This window comes from Fusarium mangiferae (genome assembly GCF_900044065.1).
Source record: "Fusarium mangiferae strain MRC7560 genome assembly, contig: FMAN_scaffold003, whole genome shotgun sequence".
Lineage (NCBI taxonomy): Eukaryota > Fungi > Ascomycota > Sordariomycetes > Hypocreales > Nectriaceae > Fusarium > Fusarium mangiferae.
Window position 1 is genome coordinate 3,191,762 of NW_024573923.1, and position 16,016 is coordinate 3,207,777.

A 16,016-nucleotide genomic window follows, 5' to 3' on the forward strand; every position below is an offset into this window, starting at 1 on the left:
TTGCGATTTGATGTTTAGAAGCATCATGGCTATGACCTGCAGACAATAATGAAGACCGATTTCAAGGTAAGGATGGCAACGACATGGCTCCGGCTTCGGTACGATGTGTTGACTTATAAATATAGTTCTCGAACTTGCTGGGCACTGTTTACTGCCAGGGCAATCTGCTCTATAGCCCCGATGGCACCCATCTTTTCTCGCCAGTCGGCAACAGAGTGACTGTCTTTAATCTGGTAGAGTAAGTTACTTTAAGCCGGTCTGAACTGCAGAATGAAAGGGCGAAAACTAATTGCTCCCCAGAAACAAATCATATACCCTCCCGTTCGCTCATCGAAAAAACATCGCCCGTATTGGACTTACACCGCGCGGCAACCTTCTCCTCTCCATTGACGAAGATGGACACGCGATCTTGACCAATGTCCCCCGAAGGATATCCATATACCACTTCTCCTTCCGGTCTTCCGTCACAGCGCTTTCATTCTCGCCATCTGGTCGACACTTCGCCGTGGGACTGGGCCGCAAAATTGAGGTCTGGCACGTCCCCTCAACCCCCGATGCTTCTGCCGAGAGTGAACTCGAATTTGCTCCTTTCGTTCGCTACCACACACATACCGGCCATTTTGATACTGTCAGCCACATTGAGTGGTCTAGCGATTCACGATTCTTTCTCACAACCTCCAAGGATCTCACGGCGCGGATATGGAGTTTGAACCCTGAGGAGGGTTTCACCCCAACAGTGCTCTCAGGCCATAAACAGGCTGTCATTGGCGCTTGGTTTTCAGAAAATCAGGAGATGATTTACACTGTTAGCAAGGATGGCGCCGTCTTTGATTGGCAATATGTTAAGCCTATCAACCGTATTAAGGATGACGACAAGATGGATGATGACGATGATGATTCAGATATGCGATGGCGCATTGTCCAACGGCACTACTTCATGCAGGGAAGCGCTCATGTGCGATGCGCTGCTTTCCACCCTGAGACGAATCTCCTGGTTGCTGGTTTCTCTAACGGTCTATTTGGCCTGTACGAGATGCCCGACTTCAACATGATCCACAAGCTGAGCATCTCGCAAAACGATATCGACTTTGTCACCATCAACAAAAGTGGCGAATGGTTGGCGTTTGGTGCGTCCAAGCTGGGACAATTACTTGTATGGGAGTGGCAGTCTGAATCTTACATTCTTAAACAGCAGGGCCATTTCGATGCCATGAACGCCCTGGTCTACTCACCTGACGGCCAGCGCATCATCACCACTGCCGACGACGGAAAGATTAAGGTCTGGGATATTCAGTCAGGCTTCTGTGTAGTTACCTTCACTGAGCATACTAGCGGCGTTACAGCTTGCGAGTTTGCCAAGAAGGGTAATGTTCTCTTCACATCGAGTCTGGATGGATCTATTCGAGCCTGGGATTTAATCCGGTACCGAAACTTCCGAACTTTCACAGCACCTACGAGACTGTCATTCTCATGCATGGCTGTTGACCCCAGCGGCGAAGTCGTAGCTGCTGGATCTCTCGATTCCTTCGACATTCACATTTGGTCCGTCCAGACAGGCCAACTTCTTGATCAGCTATCGGGCCACGAGGGCCCTGTCTCGTCCCTGGCATTCACACCCAATGGTGACTCACTTATCAGTGGTTCTTGGGACCGCACAGCCCGTATCTGGTCTATCTTCAGCCGGACACAGACCAGCGAGCCCCTGCAGCTCCAGGCCGATGTTCTCGATATTGCTGTTCGTCCAGATTCTTTGCAACTTGCCATCTCAACATTAGATGGCCAGCTTACTTTCTGGTCGGTAACAGATGCAGAGCAGACTTCTGGAGTGGATGGACGAAGAGATGTTTCAGGAGGACGAAAACTCACAGATCGCCGAACAGCGGCCAACATGGCCGGCACAAAGAGCTTTAACACAATTCGATATAGCGCTGATGGCAGCTGTCTCTTGGCTGGCGGAAACAGCAAGTACATCTGCTTGTACTCCGTGACAACCATGGTGCTGCTGAAGAAGTACACTGTCAGCGTCAACCTTTCCCTCTCCGGTACCCAGGAATTCCTCAACAGCAAGTTATTGACTGAAGCCGGCCCTGCTGGAGACCTCGACGATCAAGAAGCCTCGGACCGCGAAGACCGCGTGGATAGCTCGTTGCCAGGATCAAAACGGGGCGATCCTTCAGCACGAAGGAAGGTCCCTGAGGTGCGTGTGACAGGCATTGGTTTCTCACCTGCAGGCACTGCATTCTGTGCTGCCTCTACAGAAGGTCTTTTGATCTATAGTTTGGATCAGGACATCCAGTTCGACCCTTTTGACCTGAACATGGAGATCACCCCTGCCTCAACACTCGCTGTTCTCGAGACAGAGCAAGATTACCTCAAGGCACTCGTCATGGCCTTCCGCCTCAACGAAGCTGGTCTGATCAAACGAGTCTTCCAAGCTATCCCCTCCGCCGAAATTCCTCTCGTGGTTGCCGACCTCCCTACCGTTTATGTTTCTCGTCTTCTCCGTTTCGTCGCCGCCCAGACCGAGGAGTCACCCCACATCGAGTTCTGTCTCGTCTGGATCAAGGCTATCGTTGACAAACACGGAGCTTGGCTCTCGGCAAACCGTGCTAAGGCCGATATTGAACTAAGAGTCGTTGCGCGAGCTGTATCCAAGATGAGGGATGAGATTAGGAGACTTGCCGACGAAAACGTGTACATGGTTGATTATTTGTTGGGTCAAGCGGAGGATAAGTCTGGGAAGAAGGATGTCAAGGCATTAGAAAGTGGCAAAACTGTGGATGTGAAGCTTATGGATGTTGACGGAGATGAGCAGTCTGAGGCGGGATCTGATGAATGGATTGGTTTAGAATAGACGGTAAATACGATTCATAATACCCATGCATATCATACAAGCCTTTAGTCTCCGTTGTCTTACATCTTAGCCTTGGGAATCTCCTCCCAAGCTTCATCGAACCCTGAAGACCTAACCCACATTGTACCTCCCTGCCTATCAGCTTCCTCATTGGCATCCAGCAACAGGTACACAGCCCTCAACCACTCGTCATCTCCCTTGATCTTCACCCACTCCTTGTTCTCATACGGTTTTGTAACTCTTTGCGCCAGCATCAATGCCCTGGCCAACTTGACAGTGTGTCCATCGTCCACAACCTTGTGAATCCTCGGGAATAGATCTTCTGGCTTACCCACCAGATTATCTCCATCCTTGGGCTTATAGCCACGGAGCAAATCGCCGTGAAGAGCTGGCGAGCCACGAGCGATGTACTGTAGGAGATCCATACGGATTTTGTTCTCCAAGAAGCGCGCCTTGGTTGATTCCGGAATCCAGGACTGTTCTTTTAGGGAGAGGAAGAATGGTGTCGATGTTATGTGATGCCTGTTTCAGTTAGCAATGTGGTCAGTGTGGAAAGGAGAGACTTGCATGAGAATAAATTCGAATCTTGGAGCATGAGGCGGATGAAACGCAGCAGCTGAAGCAACGAAAGCAGAATGATGCACCATCTCGGCAATCTTTTCGTCTAGCTCCTCCTCATTAATCCTCACTCTCGCAGCCAATGTGATCATATCATCCTTTGCCCTCGTGAACACACCATCAAAGATCCGATTGGAATCATCCCAATGCGAGCTTGTTCGAAGTTTGTCATTCTTTATGACGTCTTCATAAAGGCCTCCGATGGTCTTCATCTTTGGTGGCGCATCGGAAGCTTGAGCCCTTCCAGCAGCGGCTGTGAGGAACTCTTTATAGTCGTCTCGATGAACAGCAGTCTGTGCAAGAGCTGAAGCGATGATCATGGGCTGTGACCACTCCATGCCATACAGCAACTGAATAAGCGGGTGAAGGATACCGGCAAATAGACGGCTTTGCATGTCGCGACCTCGTGCATCGTCTTTGAAGAGATACTCTTTGAGTGTGCCCTGCCATCCGATTCTTTCGATTTCATCCTGGAAGAAACGAAAGAATGTAGCATAATTTCGACCTTTGCCAAGATATTCTGACCAGTCTGAGCCGTGTTCCAGTTTATCAACGACATCAGGCTTTGGTTTCATGGCCCTAAGCTGATATGTCTTGTTGGCGTTATAGGCTGTGTCCAGATCCTTTGTGGTTGCGCCGGTACCGTACAAAGTTAAGACTTGATGAACAATCTAATGTCGTTAGCAAAATATGAGAAGCCTTTATAAGGGCATTTACATGGTCGTGGAAGCCAGATTCGTTGAAGAAGACATGATGGTTCTGATCTGTGTTAGTCCTTTGACTTGATACACAGCGCTGACTCAGTTCAGGCTACCTCTAGATCCTTCTGCAGCAGATCAGTCGCCTTTGAGGCCTCAATCTGGCCAAGCTTCATCCCCAACAGCCCCGAGTTCTGGGGTTCCAGCTGAATCTTGAAAGGAGTCGCCATTGTTGAGTATCGTATTCTTGTAGTAGGTCTAGCAAAGACTCTCAAACTCGATATCGCCAACATGGGGGGGACTACAAGGTATTTGAATCTGGTTACAGATAGCGCAGAGAAATATAGCCCTTTTGAAATGTTACAATACGTGATGCACACCTGGGTGACGATGATATCACATACAAACAAGGTGGGATGACAAATGAAGACCGGACCAACCTGAGATAATCAGATTTCGGACCTCGCACTTTGACTTTGAGCGGGGAGTTCTTGGATAAGCCCGAATTAGTAACTCTTTGGAATCATTTGCTGGATTGACGTAGTATCGTGTTTATTTATTTCCCGTTTACAAGATCAACAGTCACAAAGAGGAAGCTAATTACCCCGGATTTCCATCACTTGACATCATCAGAGGGTGTCATGCCCCGCTCTTTTTACGACCTGTAAAAAGAGAGACATCACCAATTAATGAGTAGAATCAGCCATCTGATGAGGTTCATATGTTTTTGCATGAGCGGAATTATCCAGAATCATGCTTCACCAAGCGTGAAGGATATTCACGTCTTCTACTGATAAGGCCGTCCTGTGAAAGTTTCAAGATTACCCATGGCAAAAGTAATTTAGAGCCGCGTGCGACATCATTTCACTCTGTCATATTATCACATAAATACTCAAGAAACTGCTGATAGATTCGATCCTTTTATTTCGTTATCTACCGAAAACCCAATCGATAGATCCAACCCATTTTCCTGATCCCATAACCGTTTTTCGTAGCCGTCATTTCATCCGCGTGCCTTAGTCTATTCTTTACCAGGAGAAAAATTAGATCATCATGAAAACAAAAACAAAACAAAAACATTGGACGGTTTAGGCCTTACGCTTCTTCAGGGCAGGGGCCTCATCGTCATCAGAGTCATCTTCGTCCATCTCCTCGAACTCGAGGTCGCTGGGGATATCATCGGCCTCTTGGGCGTTGGCTAGTATTGCTTGTTAAACCTGAACTGTCTCTGCTTCACGCTGTGAGAGGTACATACTGAAGTACTTGATGGCACCGGGCCACAGATCCTCGGCGATGAAAACGGCGAGATCATCGGCGGTGGGGAAGATCTCATACTCGTACTCATCATCATCGTCGTCCTCGTCCATGTCATCATCATCCTCATCGTACTTGCCCTCCTTGCGGGCCTTGCGCTTCTCCTCCTCGAGCTTGCGGCCCTCCTCAGACTCCTCGGGGCTGACCTTGCGGCCACGGAAGCCGAACCAGCAGAAGAAGCTGACACCTCCCATGCCGGTCTCCTCCATGAGCTTGAGGAGCTTCTTGGAGGCCTCGGTCTCGCCGAGCTTCTTGCCAGCCTTCTCCTCATCGTAGACCTTCTTGGCGAGGCCGAGCATACCGTTGGTCAGATCCTTGCCCTCCTTCCACTTGATGTCGACGGGCTCAGAAACGAGACCGGCCCAGCCGTCCTTGTGGAAGCGCCAGTAGAACTTCTTCTCGAGAACCTTGTCCTCAAACCAGTCGTTCTCCTTGAACTCCCACTTGAGGGAGATGGAGCGAGGGTCACCGTTGGGGAGCTCGAAGCGCTCAACGGAGAGGCCGGTCAGGGCGTTGAGGAGGAGCTCGGAGTCGCTGGGCTGGATGTACTCATCGACCTCGGGAGGGGACTGCTCGAAAACGAGGGGCCAGAACTGGGGGATGTTGGCGATGACCTCTTGGCGCTTGACGTAGAGGTCCTTGGTGAGCTTATCCTGCTGACGGACTGCTGCTGTTAGTACGGTTTCTGCGATGCGAGACAGAGATAAGAGTTGACTTACGGATCTCGAGCTCAACATCCTCGAAGTCATCCTCGATGGCCTGGAGCTTCTCATAGGTGATGAGGGCCTCCTTGACCTGCTCGTCGTGCATATCTCCGGCAGACATTTTGAACTTTAACTTGAAAGAATCAGGATGCATTCAAATCACTCGATATAACGAGAGAAACTGAGGGGTATCTTGTAGAGTATAAAAGAACAGAAAAAAAAAGTGAAAGATGTGAAAGAGGAGAGAGGGACGAGGAAGATCGGTGTAGAGGTGCTTTATTTATTTACTAAAAGCTCTGCCCGCACCCATTGAAAAAAATCTCATCTCAAGCTACCTCCATACTAATGAAAGCTCCTCAGCGGTGAAAATCAACATTTTTTTTTTTCTCGAGGTGGGGTTCTCGCTGATGTCATTGGCTCCCGCGCCGAGGGACCCCTGTTTTTTCACGGTAATTTTTTTTGCCTCTGCAGGTCCCCTAAAAACATTGTAGAAACGCCGGGCATTAGTGGTCTAGTCGTTGCCTTGCTCCACTGTAAATAGAAGCTCTGTGATTCTTTACAGGGGTTAGATGCTCCACTGCGGTGCAATCTTAGCGGGGTATCCTTGGCCGAGGGGCGTTTAATTGATTTCCATTTACGTACCGTGGTGGGATGAGGCGAGGTCTGAACAGCCGGGCTTTGTTTGACAAGGCAACGCCAACGCCAACACCAACGAATCTATCACGGGCGCCATCTGGTAGAAGTCTATATTTTTGAAGAAGGATTAGAAAAGGTACTGAGAATTGTTATTCATTGAATTAATCTGCGTATACGTGCCGTTGCTGGGTGGGGACCATTGGCAACAAAACGAGTCCTTCAACATCTCGTTCGATGATTCAACATGGCAGTCACCATCAACTCCGGTATGAGCTGTGCTTCACTGCTGAAACAGGGAGTTTACAATGGCATCATCATCACCTGACAAGCGAATACTCTCAGCTGATCAATATGACTCCTTCACTTCTCCGCCGATATCGTCCTTGGGCTGCTTCATCTTCAGAGCATCACAAACTCTCACCTGTCATCCATCTCCATCTCCATCTGACCTGACGGTGTCCTCAAACCAAAATCAACCAACCAACCTCAACTGATTCAAGATGCCTCCTCTGCCAGCTAAATACCCACGACAGATCCCTCTTGAGGTCACAGTCTATGGCCCCCACAACGCTCTCAGAGCCGCCAACTTTGGTGCAAAGCGTCTTCTCCTCTGCCAAAAGGGCTCCTCTACCGTGGGCGGACTGACTCCATCCCCCCAGGAGCTTCGTCATCTCAAAAGAAAGATCCACATCCCAATCAGCTGCGTCATTCGACCCCGTGGAGCTCCTAACCCTTCTGGCCCCGGCGAGTCTCACGACTACGTTTACTCTAACAATGAACTCGTCCAGATGAGCGAGTCTATTCGCCAGCTCAAGGAAACAGGCGTCATGAATGCTATCCGCGGAGATTCTTTCGTGTTTGGATGTGTTAGGCGTAGCCATGAGGAAACAGCCGAGAACTCTCGCAACAAGATTGTGATTCATTCTGCATACTGTCGCTATCTCATTGAAATGGCCAAGCCATTCGGTTGTGTCTTCAACCGTGCTTTCGACCACTTCGCCGAACGTGGAGACTCAGAAGCTGCCATTGCAGAGCTCAACACTCTTGGTTTTGCAGGCATCATGACCGCCGGAGGACCAGGTTTCTTTTCCAACCACCTTGAGCGCCTAGACGCTATGTGCCATCATACCGCCAGCATCCAACTCGTTGTCGCAGGGGGGGTTTGCTGCCCTGAGATCCAGAAGCTTCGAAAGCGTGCTCACAACCATGATCGTCTCTCCATTTGGCTGAACGGCGATTGTCTCCGTCCCAGAGATCATGAAGATCCAGAGACTACCGATATGAACGGCGTCATGTCGCTGATTGATCAGCTTGGCCTTCAAACAACGGACTAGTTATCCCCTCATGACATCGGCAAGCAGATCTTCTACTGACTAGGGTCAATTCCAAGTTTTGACGAATGCCGGGTCACATCGCGTGTGTATCATATGGGAAATATTATGGAAGGAAGGGTTATGAATTTATGATTTATGAGTGACGACTTAGAAAAAGTCTGGAATTGCCTCGGAATTCACTATCAGTAAGAAAACCAACCCATGAGTCAAAGTGGGAGGGCCCCGAGGAAGATCACAAGAAATCTGTAACAATTAACAACCAGATATGCTCGAATTCAAAAGGCGAATGAATAAAAATCTGTGAATATTCAAATGCGTATTGCTCATTGCTCAATAGGTCCCCTTATTACACCTCGCAGCACTTGCATCTCTATCATCTACCAACTTATACATCACTCGTTCATCTCGTCGTAAGCCCACCACCGCCGCTGATCTGTAATTTCCTAATAACCCTGCTTCTTGCCCTGGGCAAGACCAAGGCAGTTGGCGATCTTGTAAAAGATGTCAACATTGTTGAAGGTGCCACTGAAAGTCTCCTGGCAAGGACCAAGAGCATAGACAGGGACATCGGTGAGAGAGTGAACACCCTGGGCGTTATCGGTGCTGATAGTACCATTGATGAGGAAGCCCTTGGGAGAGTCCTCGGGGTTGGCGTAGTAGTCATCGTCCTTGAGCTCGACGGCAGCCTCGCGGGGACCGGCCTTCTTGACCTTGTAGTCCTCACGGTGGTCAGGGACGGCAGCGACACCAGCGGCGATGGCGTATCGGGGCTCCCAGTTGGTAGGGAAGTTGGCGCCAGTTCCGTAGTTGATGCCCTTGGCCTTCTTGGTGTACTGAGACTCACCAGACTGAGCGTAGGTGCCGATGGCACGGCGCTTGTCACGGTCATCCTCCTGTTGGGCGAGGTACTCAGTGTCGGCGGAACCGTAAACACTGCGATTGTTAGCTATCTGATGTCGTAGCCATTGGAATAGGATTACTTACTCGAAACCGTGGCCGTGATCAGCAGAGACGATGATGAGGGTCTCATCAAGGATGTTGAGCTTCTTGAGCTTCTCAACAGTAGCACGGACAGTGTCGTCAAGCTCGAGAAGATCACCAAGGGCACGGTCGTAGTCAAGAGCGTGCATCTGCTTGTCGATAGAGGCAGCCTCAGACATGAGGAAGAAGCCCTTGTCCTTGCCACGGGTAGCAAGAACGTCAATAGCCTTGAGGGTCATGTCCTTGAGGCCAGGGAGATCAGACGCATCACCCTTACCGCCGGTAGGGTTGTTGTCGCGGCCCTCGAGGTTGTCCTTGTAGACGTTGCGGTCGAGCCAGACGGGGAGGTTGCTCTGGCAGAAAACACCGAGAGCACGCTTGCTCTTATCGGCCTTGAGGAGAGAGGTCTTGTTAAGAGAGACGGTGTAACCCTTCTTCTGGAACTCCTTGTAGTAGTCCTTGCCCTGGTAAGAGCCCTTGCCGGCGAAGAAGTTCTCAGCACCGCCACCGAAGAAGACATCGGGGCCACCGTGTTGGGTCCAGCTGTAGTTGGTCATGCCGTTGAGAGCCTGGTCGATCAAAGGACCATACTGTCCTCGGAGACGGGTGTGACCACTGAGAGCAATGGGGGTAGCATCGGCAAGGAAAGCGGTAGAAACAGCGCCCCAAGCACCGCCCTATCACCATTAGAATTTGAAAGTGAACTCAATTCGGAACAGACTTACCCAGACACGCTTGAAGACCTCAACAATGGTCTCAACCTTGGGGTCATCGAAGGGGTTGGGAGATGAATCAGCATAGACACTGAGTGAGTGGTTAGCTTTCAATCTCAAGTGATGCGATGGCTTGCTTACCCCATGGCGTTCACAGTGCTCTTGTGGCCAGTGTAGAGAGCAGAGGCAGAGTTGGCAGAGTCGGTGATGTAGCTGTCGATCGAATGGGTCATCTGGTGACCGAGAACGGGGAACTCGTCCAGCTTCATCAGAGTCTGGTACTTTCCGTTGATGCTCTTGTGTCCCAACAGACGAGCAGCAGTGATCTGTGAAACCAGTCAGTTTCTGCAAGCCGAGCCTCTCACATTGTGATTTGGCTTACCATGTTGGTGGTCATGCCATCACCAATGAAGAAGATGACGTTCTTGGCCTTTCGCTTAGGCTGAAGCTCGCGAACAGTCCACTCGGCAGTGGTCTTCTCGCCGTTGTAGTAGTTCAGGGTGACGGTGTACGTGCCGGGCTCGTAGAGGGCAATCTTGCGGTAGACCTTGGAGGCAACGTTGACAATGCTGGGCTTGTCCTCGTCTTCGGCAAATAGATCCTCGTACCACTTGAACTTCCATGTCTCGAGCTTGGGCTCGCTGACGCCAAAGGCCTTTGCAAAGTCCTTGGCCTTCTGGCCCTTCTTGGCGATGGTCACGGTGAACTTCTCATCAGGCTTTCCGTTGTGAGCAGCCTCGGAGCCGTTGACGGGAGCGTGGACCTCGACACGGAGATCGAAAAGCTGGCCAGGCAGGAAATCACTCTGGTCGGGGGGGAGAACACAGCCCAGAGTGGGACATGTGCCGAGACGCTGGTAGGTCTGAGCAGACACAGCAGCAATTGAAGCCGCGAGAGCGGCAATGGCATTGATTTTGACCATTCTGGTGAGTCTGAAACCAATTTCCAAGAATTGAGAAGCGGAAGCTGGTGGTTGGCGCGAGCTGAGGCAGCTTGAGAGGGGAGCTCGATAAGTTAGACTTTCAGAGAGGGCATCATGCTTTATAGCCGTCGACGCCGATCCCACGTGGATAGTTACCTCCCGGAAGACAAATTCGTCCCCGAGAAGCTATCCCATGTCGCGGATAGACAATTGGCCTTCCTCTGTGGGACAAGCTGAGGAGACTTATGATGAACTGATCTTGGTCTAACGTCGCATTGCATCTGGCCAATTAAGCTCAGGAAACGGTCAGGACAAACGCCCGAGACAGGTTTAGATCGGCGAGAGAGAGTACGGGCAGATCCAGTGTGTTGGGATGAAAAAAGTGCATCTGCTGTGTTGCATCACGGAAGGGATTGGCGCCTCATGATGGAGGACTATAGCACGTGTCTAAGTCGTGCCAGGCCCGTTCCTTGCAAAGGGACCCTGCAACTAGTACTTATGCTTGCCAGTTCTCTATTACGGAGCATCATGGATTCAAATCGTTGGATTACCAGCGGGGAGGGCGATGGACGCCGTTGGTGCTAGTCGAAACAGGTCAAATCATGATCCCTCATGTAACCCAGGTGCCATGATGAGCGTCCGTTGACATGTTGGTTGTATCTCCGATCCCCATCCCCCGATCCTTGGCTCGTCTTTTCCTGTCCCAAGTCGTTGACCGAGCGTGAACGCCACGTCCCGGCTCATGATATCCCAGTTCAGGTTCACCCGAGAGCACCAGTTGCAGCTGAGATCAGAGCAGAAAGACGACAGGGATTCTCGGCTGTGGCTCTCTCCAGAAGCTCAGATGCCGCTCGTGGGCGAATTGTGAGGTTCGATTGGCTCCTATACCCCTGCTCCCGCAGTTCCACAGATCCCCAGATCCATGAGAGCAGGCCTTGGCTAGCTTCATTCAAGCTTAAAGCTTCATCCTTCTTATTCCACTTTGCAGACAAGCTTGTTTCTTAGCATAACTCGATCGGGCCTTGTCGGCCGAATTGCTACTTGACGTCGTACCAAGTCTCCGGTGGATTTCTCGGCGTAGGTGGCGTAACACTCTTACCACTGGTGACCTTTCTCTCCGATGCTCTTGTTCATGAACTATGCGTGTCTGGTGAAAAATTGCAGAGTATCGAGGTAGCAAGCCTACTGTGGTGACTCAGTGGTATTTCAGCCTAAACTCTGTCAATCTCATCATAAATTTAGGACGCCGTTGACAAAGTTTATGAAAGCATCTGGATAGGGCATTGATTAGTCCATGAGTTGATCCCCTTAGTTCTTAAAGGCAGGTATTAAAAAAAAGAAAAAAAAGAAAAAAAGACGCACTGTCTACACTGTTGATGAAGATAAGACCAGCTGTATAATTCCGCTCGGAGCTGCCTCATATGGCTCACCGAAACGTGCTCCAAATTCGGCATTGAGTGGTTGGACCTGCAATTTTACGAGGCTCGGCAAAAACTTTCATGGTCGTATGTTGATAGACTCTTGAGCGTACTCTCGCTCGGCACGTGAACAGATCTTCTTCTTATCTTTTGTGGTGTTGCTGGTTCACAGGAAAATCGGGTGGATTTTTAGAATTGACCGTTTTCGCTGTCTATTCCGGTTCCAATAATCTAGCAAAATATGCGCACTCCCTAAGGCTCTATTCTATAAGTCACACAAGCCCACTATAGCCGTAATAAGATCGACAACTGCGTCAAGTGGAATCATGGTGATCAAACACCAATCTGCCCGGCCAGATCACAGCTTCTCTTGATCAACATGCATCAAAGGTGGGCCGAGCCAGATCGTCGGAATAACATCTTCGAAGCGACCATACCTGACATGACAGGAACGGCTTTCTACATTAGCTCCGTCACTTCTCCAAACTCGGTGCAACCTCATCGACGGGCAGTGTTCCATCGACAGCTGCCAGAGGTTCTGCAATGGCCTCGGGGTGGGGACTGGCATCGACCGAATCAAACGCTTGCCAGCTAGGCTCGTTGATCTTAGCCTGACCAGCTATGCTCTTGAAATGGTAACCCCTGGCTCGGGGTCTCACTCCAGTTCCAGCAGGGACCTCGGGCTCGTAGACAGTCAAGAATTTCTTGTGAAGCTCGTCAAACTTCTCGGCGCTCTCGTTTAGAGCTGCTCGAACGCCTTCGAAGAATGAAGTGAGGATGGCATGATTGTGGATTTGGAGTAGATTCCAGCCCAACATCTCCTTCGCGTTCAGTAGATGCTTAATGAAAGCCCGGTGGTGCTTGGTGCAAGTGTAGCATTGGCAACCGTTCAGTAGAGGCTGCAGGGATGTCGTATGCTCCTCTGACCACATATCGATACCCAGTGGCTGCATATCAGAGGACTCGGGGGGTGGGAAGGTGAATGATAGGGCAATGCCTGCATCGGAGGCAGTGTTGGCGAAAGGTACCGTGCATATATCGATACCTAGAGCGATCTGTCGCAGAATATCCTGGGGGCTCTTAGATGGTCCAAATGACAACCGCGGCAGAGATCCAAGAGAGGGATAGTTCGCCAGTTCAGGAACAAGGTTAACATCATAAACTGCAAGACCAGAGAGGCAATCTCGCACGTCTTCTGCAAGATACCGCAAGTAGTCCCACTGTATAGGGTACTCTACAGGCAATACAGGAGCAAAGATGGAAACACCCATCTCTTTTAGACGACTCTTGGGGTCCGAGAGATGAAAGAATTCATCAACCCATTCTTCGGTTCTCTCAACCATGCGAATTTGACGTTTTGACGTCGGTGTTGAGCTGGAGTGGAAGAGGTCAGCTGGAGGAATGGCGATATCTGGTTGAGTGAGTTCAATAGTCTTAGCGAACTCGGGGATAGTGAGATTGCGGAAACCGGTAGAGGTAAAAATGCTGACATGATGAGCACCGTTTCCAACAGGTGTTGTCACAGCTGGGAACCGTCTTGGTCCGAGAATCAGTGCTCGATCTGAAGGGAAAGCAGTAAAGCTCTGAAGATTTCTTGGTGTACCAGGGGGCAGCTGAAGAACAGGAGGTTGTGATTTCTCAAGAACTGTCCTCAAAGTTAGACTAACACTCAAAAATAGATTCCATATTCATACAGTCCTCGATTGCTAGATACGCGGCATCAAATGTGGTGTGCTTGGCGACATTGTCTGGAGTCAAGTGAGGAACAACTCCTCGAGATGCAACAGCGATGTAGTTTGGTGTCTGCATAATCCTTCGATTACTAGCGAATGCTAGACGACCAAGCCGAGCAACGCCAGCTTCAGTTGCAGCTGCAGAAGGCTTTAGTAGTTCAAACATTGTTAGTGTTGATTCTTTTGATGTAGGTTTGGCCATCTTGACTTGCGATGCTTGTATGTTTGTACAAGGAATTTGTGAGTATTTGCAGCAAGGATTGGCTAGATGTGGGGAGTGTGAGTGCGCACTGATACACTGTGCTTCTGCTTCCGAGGTTAAACCGATGTAAGTCAACTCATCAGTCAAGACGATAGATATAAACGGCATCAGTGGACGTAGATGATAATTGAATGAATAGTCAAAGAGACTAACAGTAGTTTGTAGCATACAGTGTCCTGATTATTAATCAGAAATTCAAGAAAACTCACGCCTAATGGATAGCATGGGAAAGGTGGGAGAGCCAGACTGATGGTGAAGTGGATACAATATGGAAGGTAAGCAATCTTCAACTTTCATCCTCAGGCCTAAACGGCCTAAGTAAGTCTAGTATAGATTTACGTGAGTTCATCTTAGATTAGTTGAAACTTCGATGAGCTTTCTTTTTCGCCTTGGCCACCTCTTAGAAAAATTTGCTGTCCTCTGAGGGTCACCAAGAAAAACATCCATGAGCAACATCAAGGCTCTAGGTACTTTAACAAGACGAGAGAATCTACTAAATGCAAGGATAAAGAGAGTCTCAATTCGTAGGTGGTAATATTTCGCGGCTTTCTTTACTTGGAAATCTCACGAAAGTAAAGAAAGTCATGGGATGCTCAGACGTATCTTTGATCAAAGTCTATTATTAGGCCAAGCGACTACTACATGGAAAGAATGAGTTGAGGGTATATAATCTACAAACAAGAAAGAAAAAAAAGAGTGGGGAGATTTCAGTGCCGGCCTAAAACCTCAGGAGTGAAAGAATGATCCATATGCGAAACTCTATGAGGTTGATCCCGAGTGTGCGGCCCATCATGATACCAGATGTCACAGCACTCGTGTATTATCGAGCTCAAGTGGGCGATGGCACATGCATTTTATCTCAGGTCCCTCCGTCTCGACTTTGTTGGGATTCCTCCTATAAGTCTTTGTAGAGCCAGCCTGAGGAGAATCCTTCTCTAAGCTCCGAGGTTCCGGCTTGGTGGGCTCCTTCTCGTCTTTAGAAACAGACGATATCGCGGCTCTGACCAACCAGATAATCCCGGACAAGGACAACAGGAAAACCACAACTCCCGCTAGTAGATTCTTAGTATAGAGTTAATACAGAAGGCTATGTTTACTTACCGGCTCCATCCGACCTAGCCTCCTTCAGTTCATTCTCATGTTCTTTGCTAAACCTTCGTGCAAAAGACTCTAGATCTTCTAGCTCAGCAGTCTGAAAAAGGGACTTTCGAAACTTGGCGATATCCGGGTTTCCTTTATCAATGGCCGCAAGACGTTGTTTGATACTTCCAGCCGCTTTGTACTCCTTCTCGAATCTTGCTGCAGAGGCCATGAGTTTGTCAAGTTTCTCATCCGTTGATAGGACACGCAAGGGTGACATGACTCGAGGTGGTCGATAACGTGTTTGTAGTCCTCGGGCTTGATACTGCCATTGGCGCTCTGGAAAACGTGCTAGGGGGTTTGCGATATGGAACCGAGATAATCTCGAGAATACTGAAGCCCCGGTACAGAGTACGGCGCAACTTTGAGAAAGTGGTTTCTGGAGAGTGGTAATCATGTCTTTAGGTGAGTGATAATTGATATGATGAAGTTGGAAATCACACGTTCTGCAGAAGAGAATATCTTTAAATATCACTGGAAAAGACAGCTTTTATCAAGATCAGGTGGCAATTCAGGGCACAGATTTATTGGAGCACCAAACCAACAATCTTGAACTTAGCTGCAAGTTACTTTGCAATTCTGAGGTGATGTTGTATCCACCATTAATCCTATAAAAAGTTAACGAAAGGTAGTAGAGACATCTCGACTGTTCGGAATGCCTGCAGTCCCAAGGACCTACAAAATTACCC

General features: G+C 49.4%; 7 protein-coding genes across 7 annotated transcripts; 2 read left to right on the top strand and 5 right to left on the bottom strand.

The window, feature by feature from the left end:
* Positions 1-48: 48 nt before the first annotated feature.
* Positions 49-2,854, top strand: FMAN_04129 (putative periodic tryptophan protein PWP2; the record flags this gene model as incomplete). Its single annotated transcript, XM_041829196.1, has 3 exons — positions 49-66; positions 126-238; positions 301-2,854. 3 exons carry the CDS (start codon positions 49-51, stop codon positions 2,852-2,854), a joined length of 2,685 nt encoding a protein of 894 aa, XP_041679983.1.
* A 59-nt stretch (positions 2,855-2,913) lies between these two features.
* FMAN_04128 (uncharacterized protein) lies at positions 2,914-4,400 on the bottom strand (the record flags this gene model as incomplete). Its single annotated transcript, XM_041829197.1, has 4 exons — positions 2,914-3,376; positions 3,422-4,143; positions 4,190-4,231; positions 4,287-4,400. The coding sequence occupies 4 exons, from the start codon at positions 4,398-4,400 to the stop codon at positions 2,914-2,916; spliced, it is 1,341 nt and encodes a 446-aa protein (XP_041679984.1).
* An 858-nt stretch (positions 4,401-5,258) lies between these two features.
* On the bottom strand, positions 5,259-6,309 carry FMAN_04127 (uncharacterized protein; the record flags this gene model as incomplete). The annotated part of the gene is made up of 3 exons (XM_041829199.1): positions 5,259-5,368; positions 5,426-6,148; positions 6,204-6,309. The coding sequence occupies 3 exons, from the start codon at positions 6,307-6,309 to the stop codon at positions 5,259-5,261; spliced, it is 939 nt and encodes a 312-aa protein (XP_041679985.1).
* A 1,015-nt stretch (positions 6,310-7,324) lies between these two features.
* On the top strand, positions 7,325-8,158 carry FMAN_04126 (uncharacterized protein; the record flags this gene model as incomplete). Its single annotated transcript, XM_041829200.1, has 1 exon — positions 7,325-8,158. One exon carries the CDS (start codon positions 7,325-7,327, stop codon positions 8,156-8,158), a length of 834 nt encoding a protein of 277 aa, XP_041679986.1.
* Positions 8,159-8,601: 443 nt separating this feature from the next.
* Positions 8,602-10,774, bottom strand: FMAN_04125 (putative alkaline phosphatase; the record flags this gene model as incomplete). Its single annotated transcript, XM_041829201.1, has 5 exons — positions 8,602-9,091; positions 9,143-9,816; positions 9,865-9,943; positions 9,994-10,178; positions 10,235-10,774. The coding sequence occupies 5 exons, from the start codon at positions 10,772-10,774 to the stop codon at positions 8,602-8,604; spliced, it is 1,968 nt and encodes a 655-aa protein (XP_041679987.1).
* A 1,891-nt stretch (positions 10,775-12,665) lies between these two features.
* FMAN_04124 (uncharacterized protein) lies at positions 12,666-14,127 on the bottom strand (the record flags this gene model as incomplete). The annotated part of the gene is made up of 2 exons (XM_041829202.1): positions 12,666-13,837; positions 13,887-14,127. 2 exons carry the CDS (start codon positions 14,125-14,127, stop codon positions 12,666-12,668), a joined length of 1,413 nt encoding a protein of 470 aa, XP_041679988.1.
* Positions 14,128-14,991: 864 nt separating this feature from the next.
* On the bottom strand, positions 14,992-15,724 carry FMAN_04123 (uncharacterized protein; the record flags this gene model as incomplete). The annotated part of the gene is made up of 2 exons (XM_041829203.1): positions 14,992-15,239; positions 15,289-15,724. The coding sequence occupies 2 exons, from the start codon at positions 15,722-15,724 to the stop codon at positions 14,992-14,994; spliced, it is 684 nt and encodes a 227-aa protein (XP_041679989.1).
* Positions 15,725-16,016: the final 292 nt, after the last annotated feature.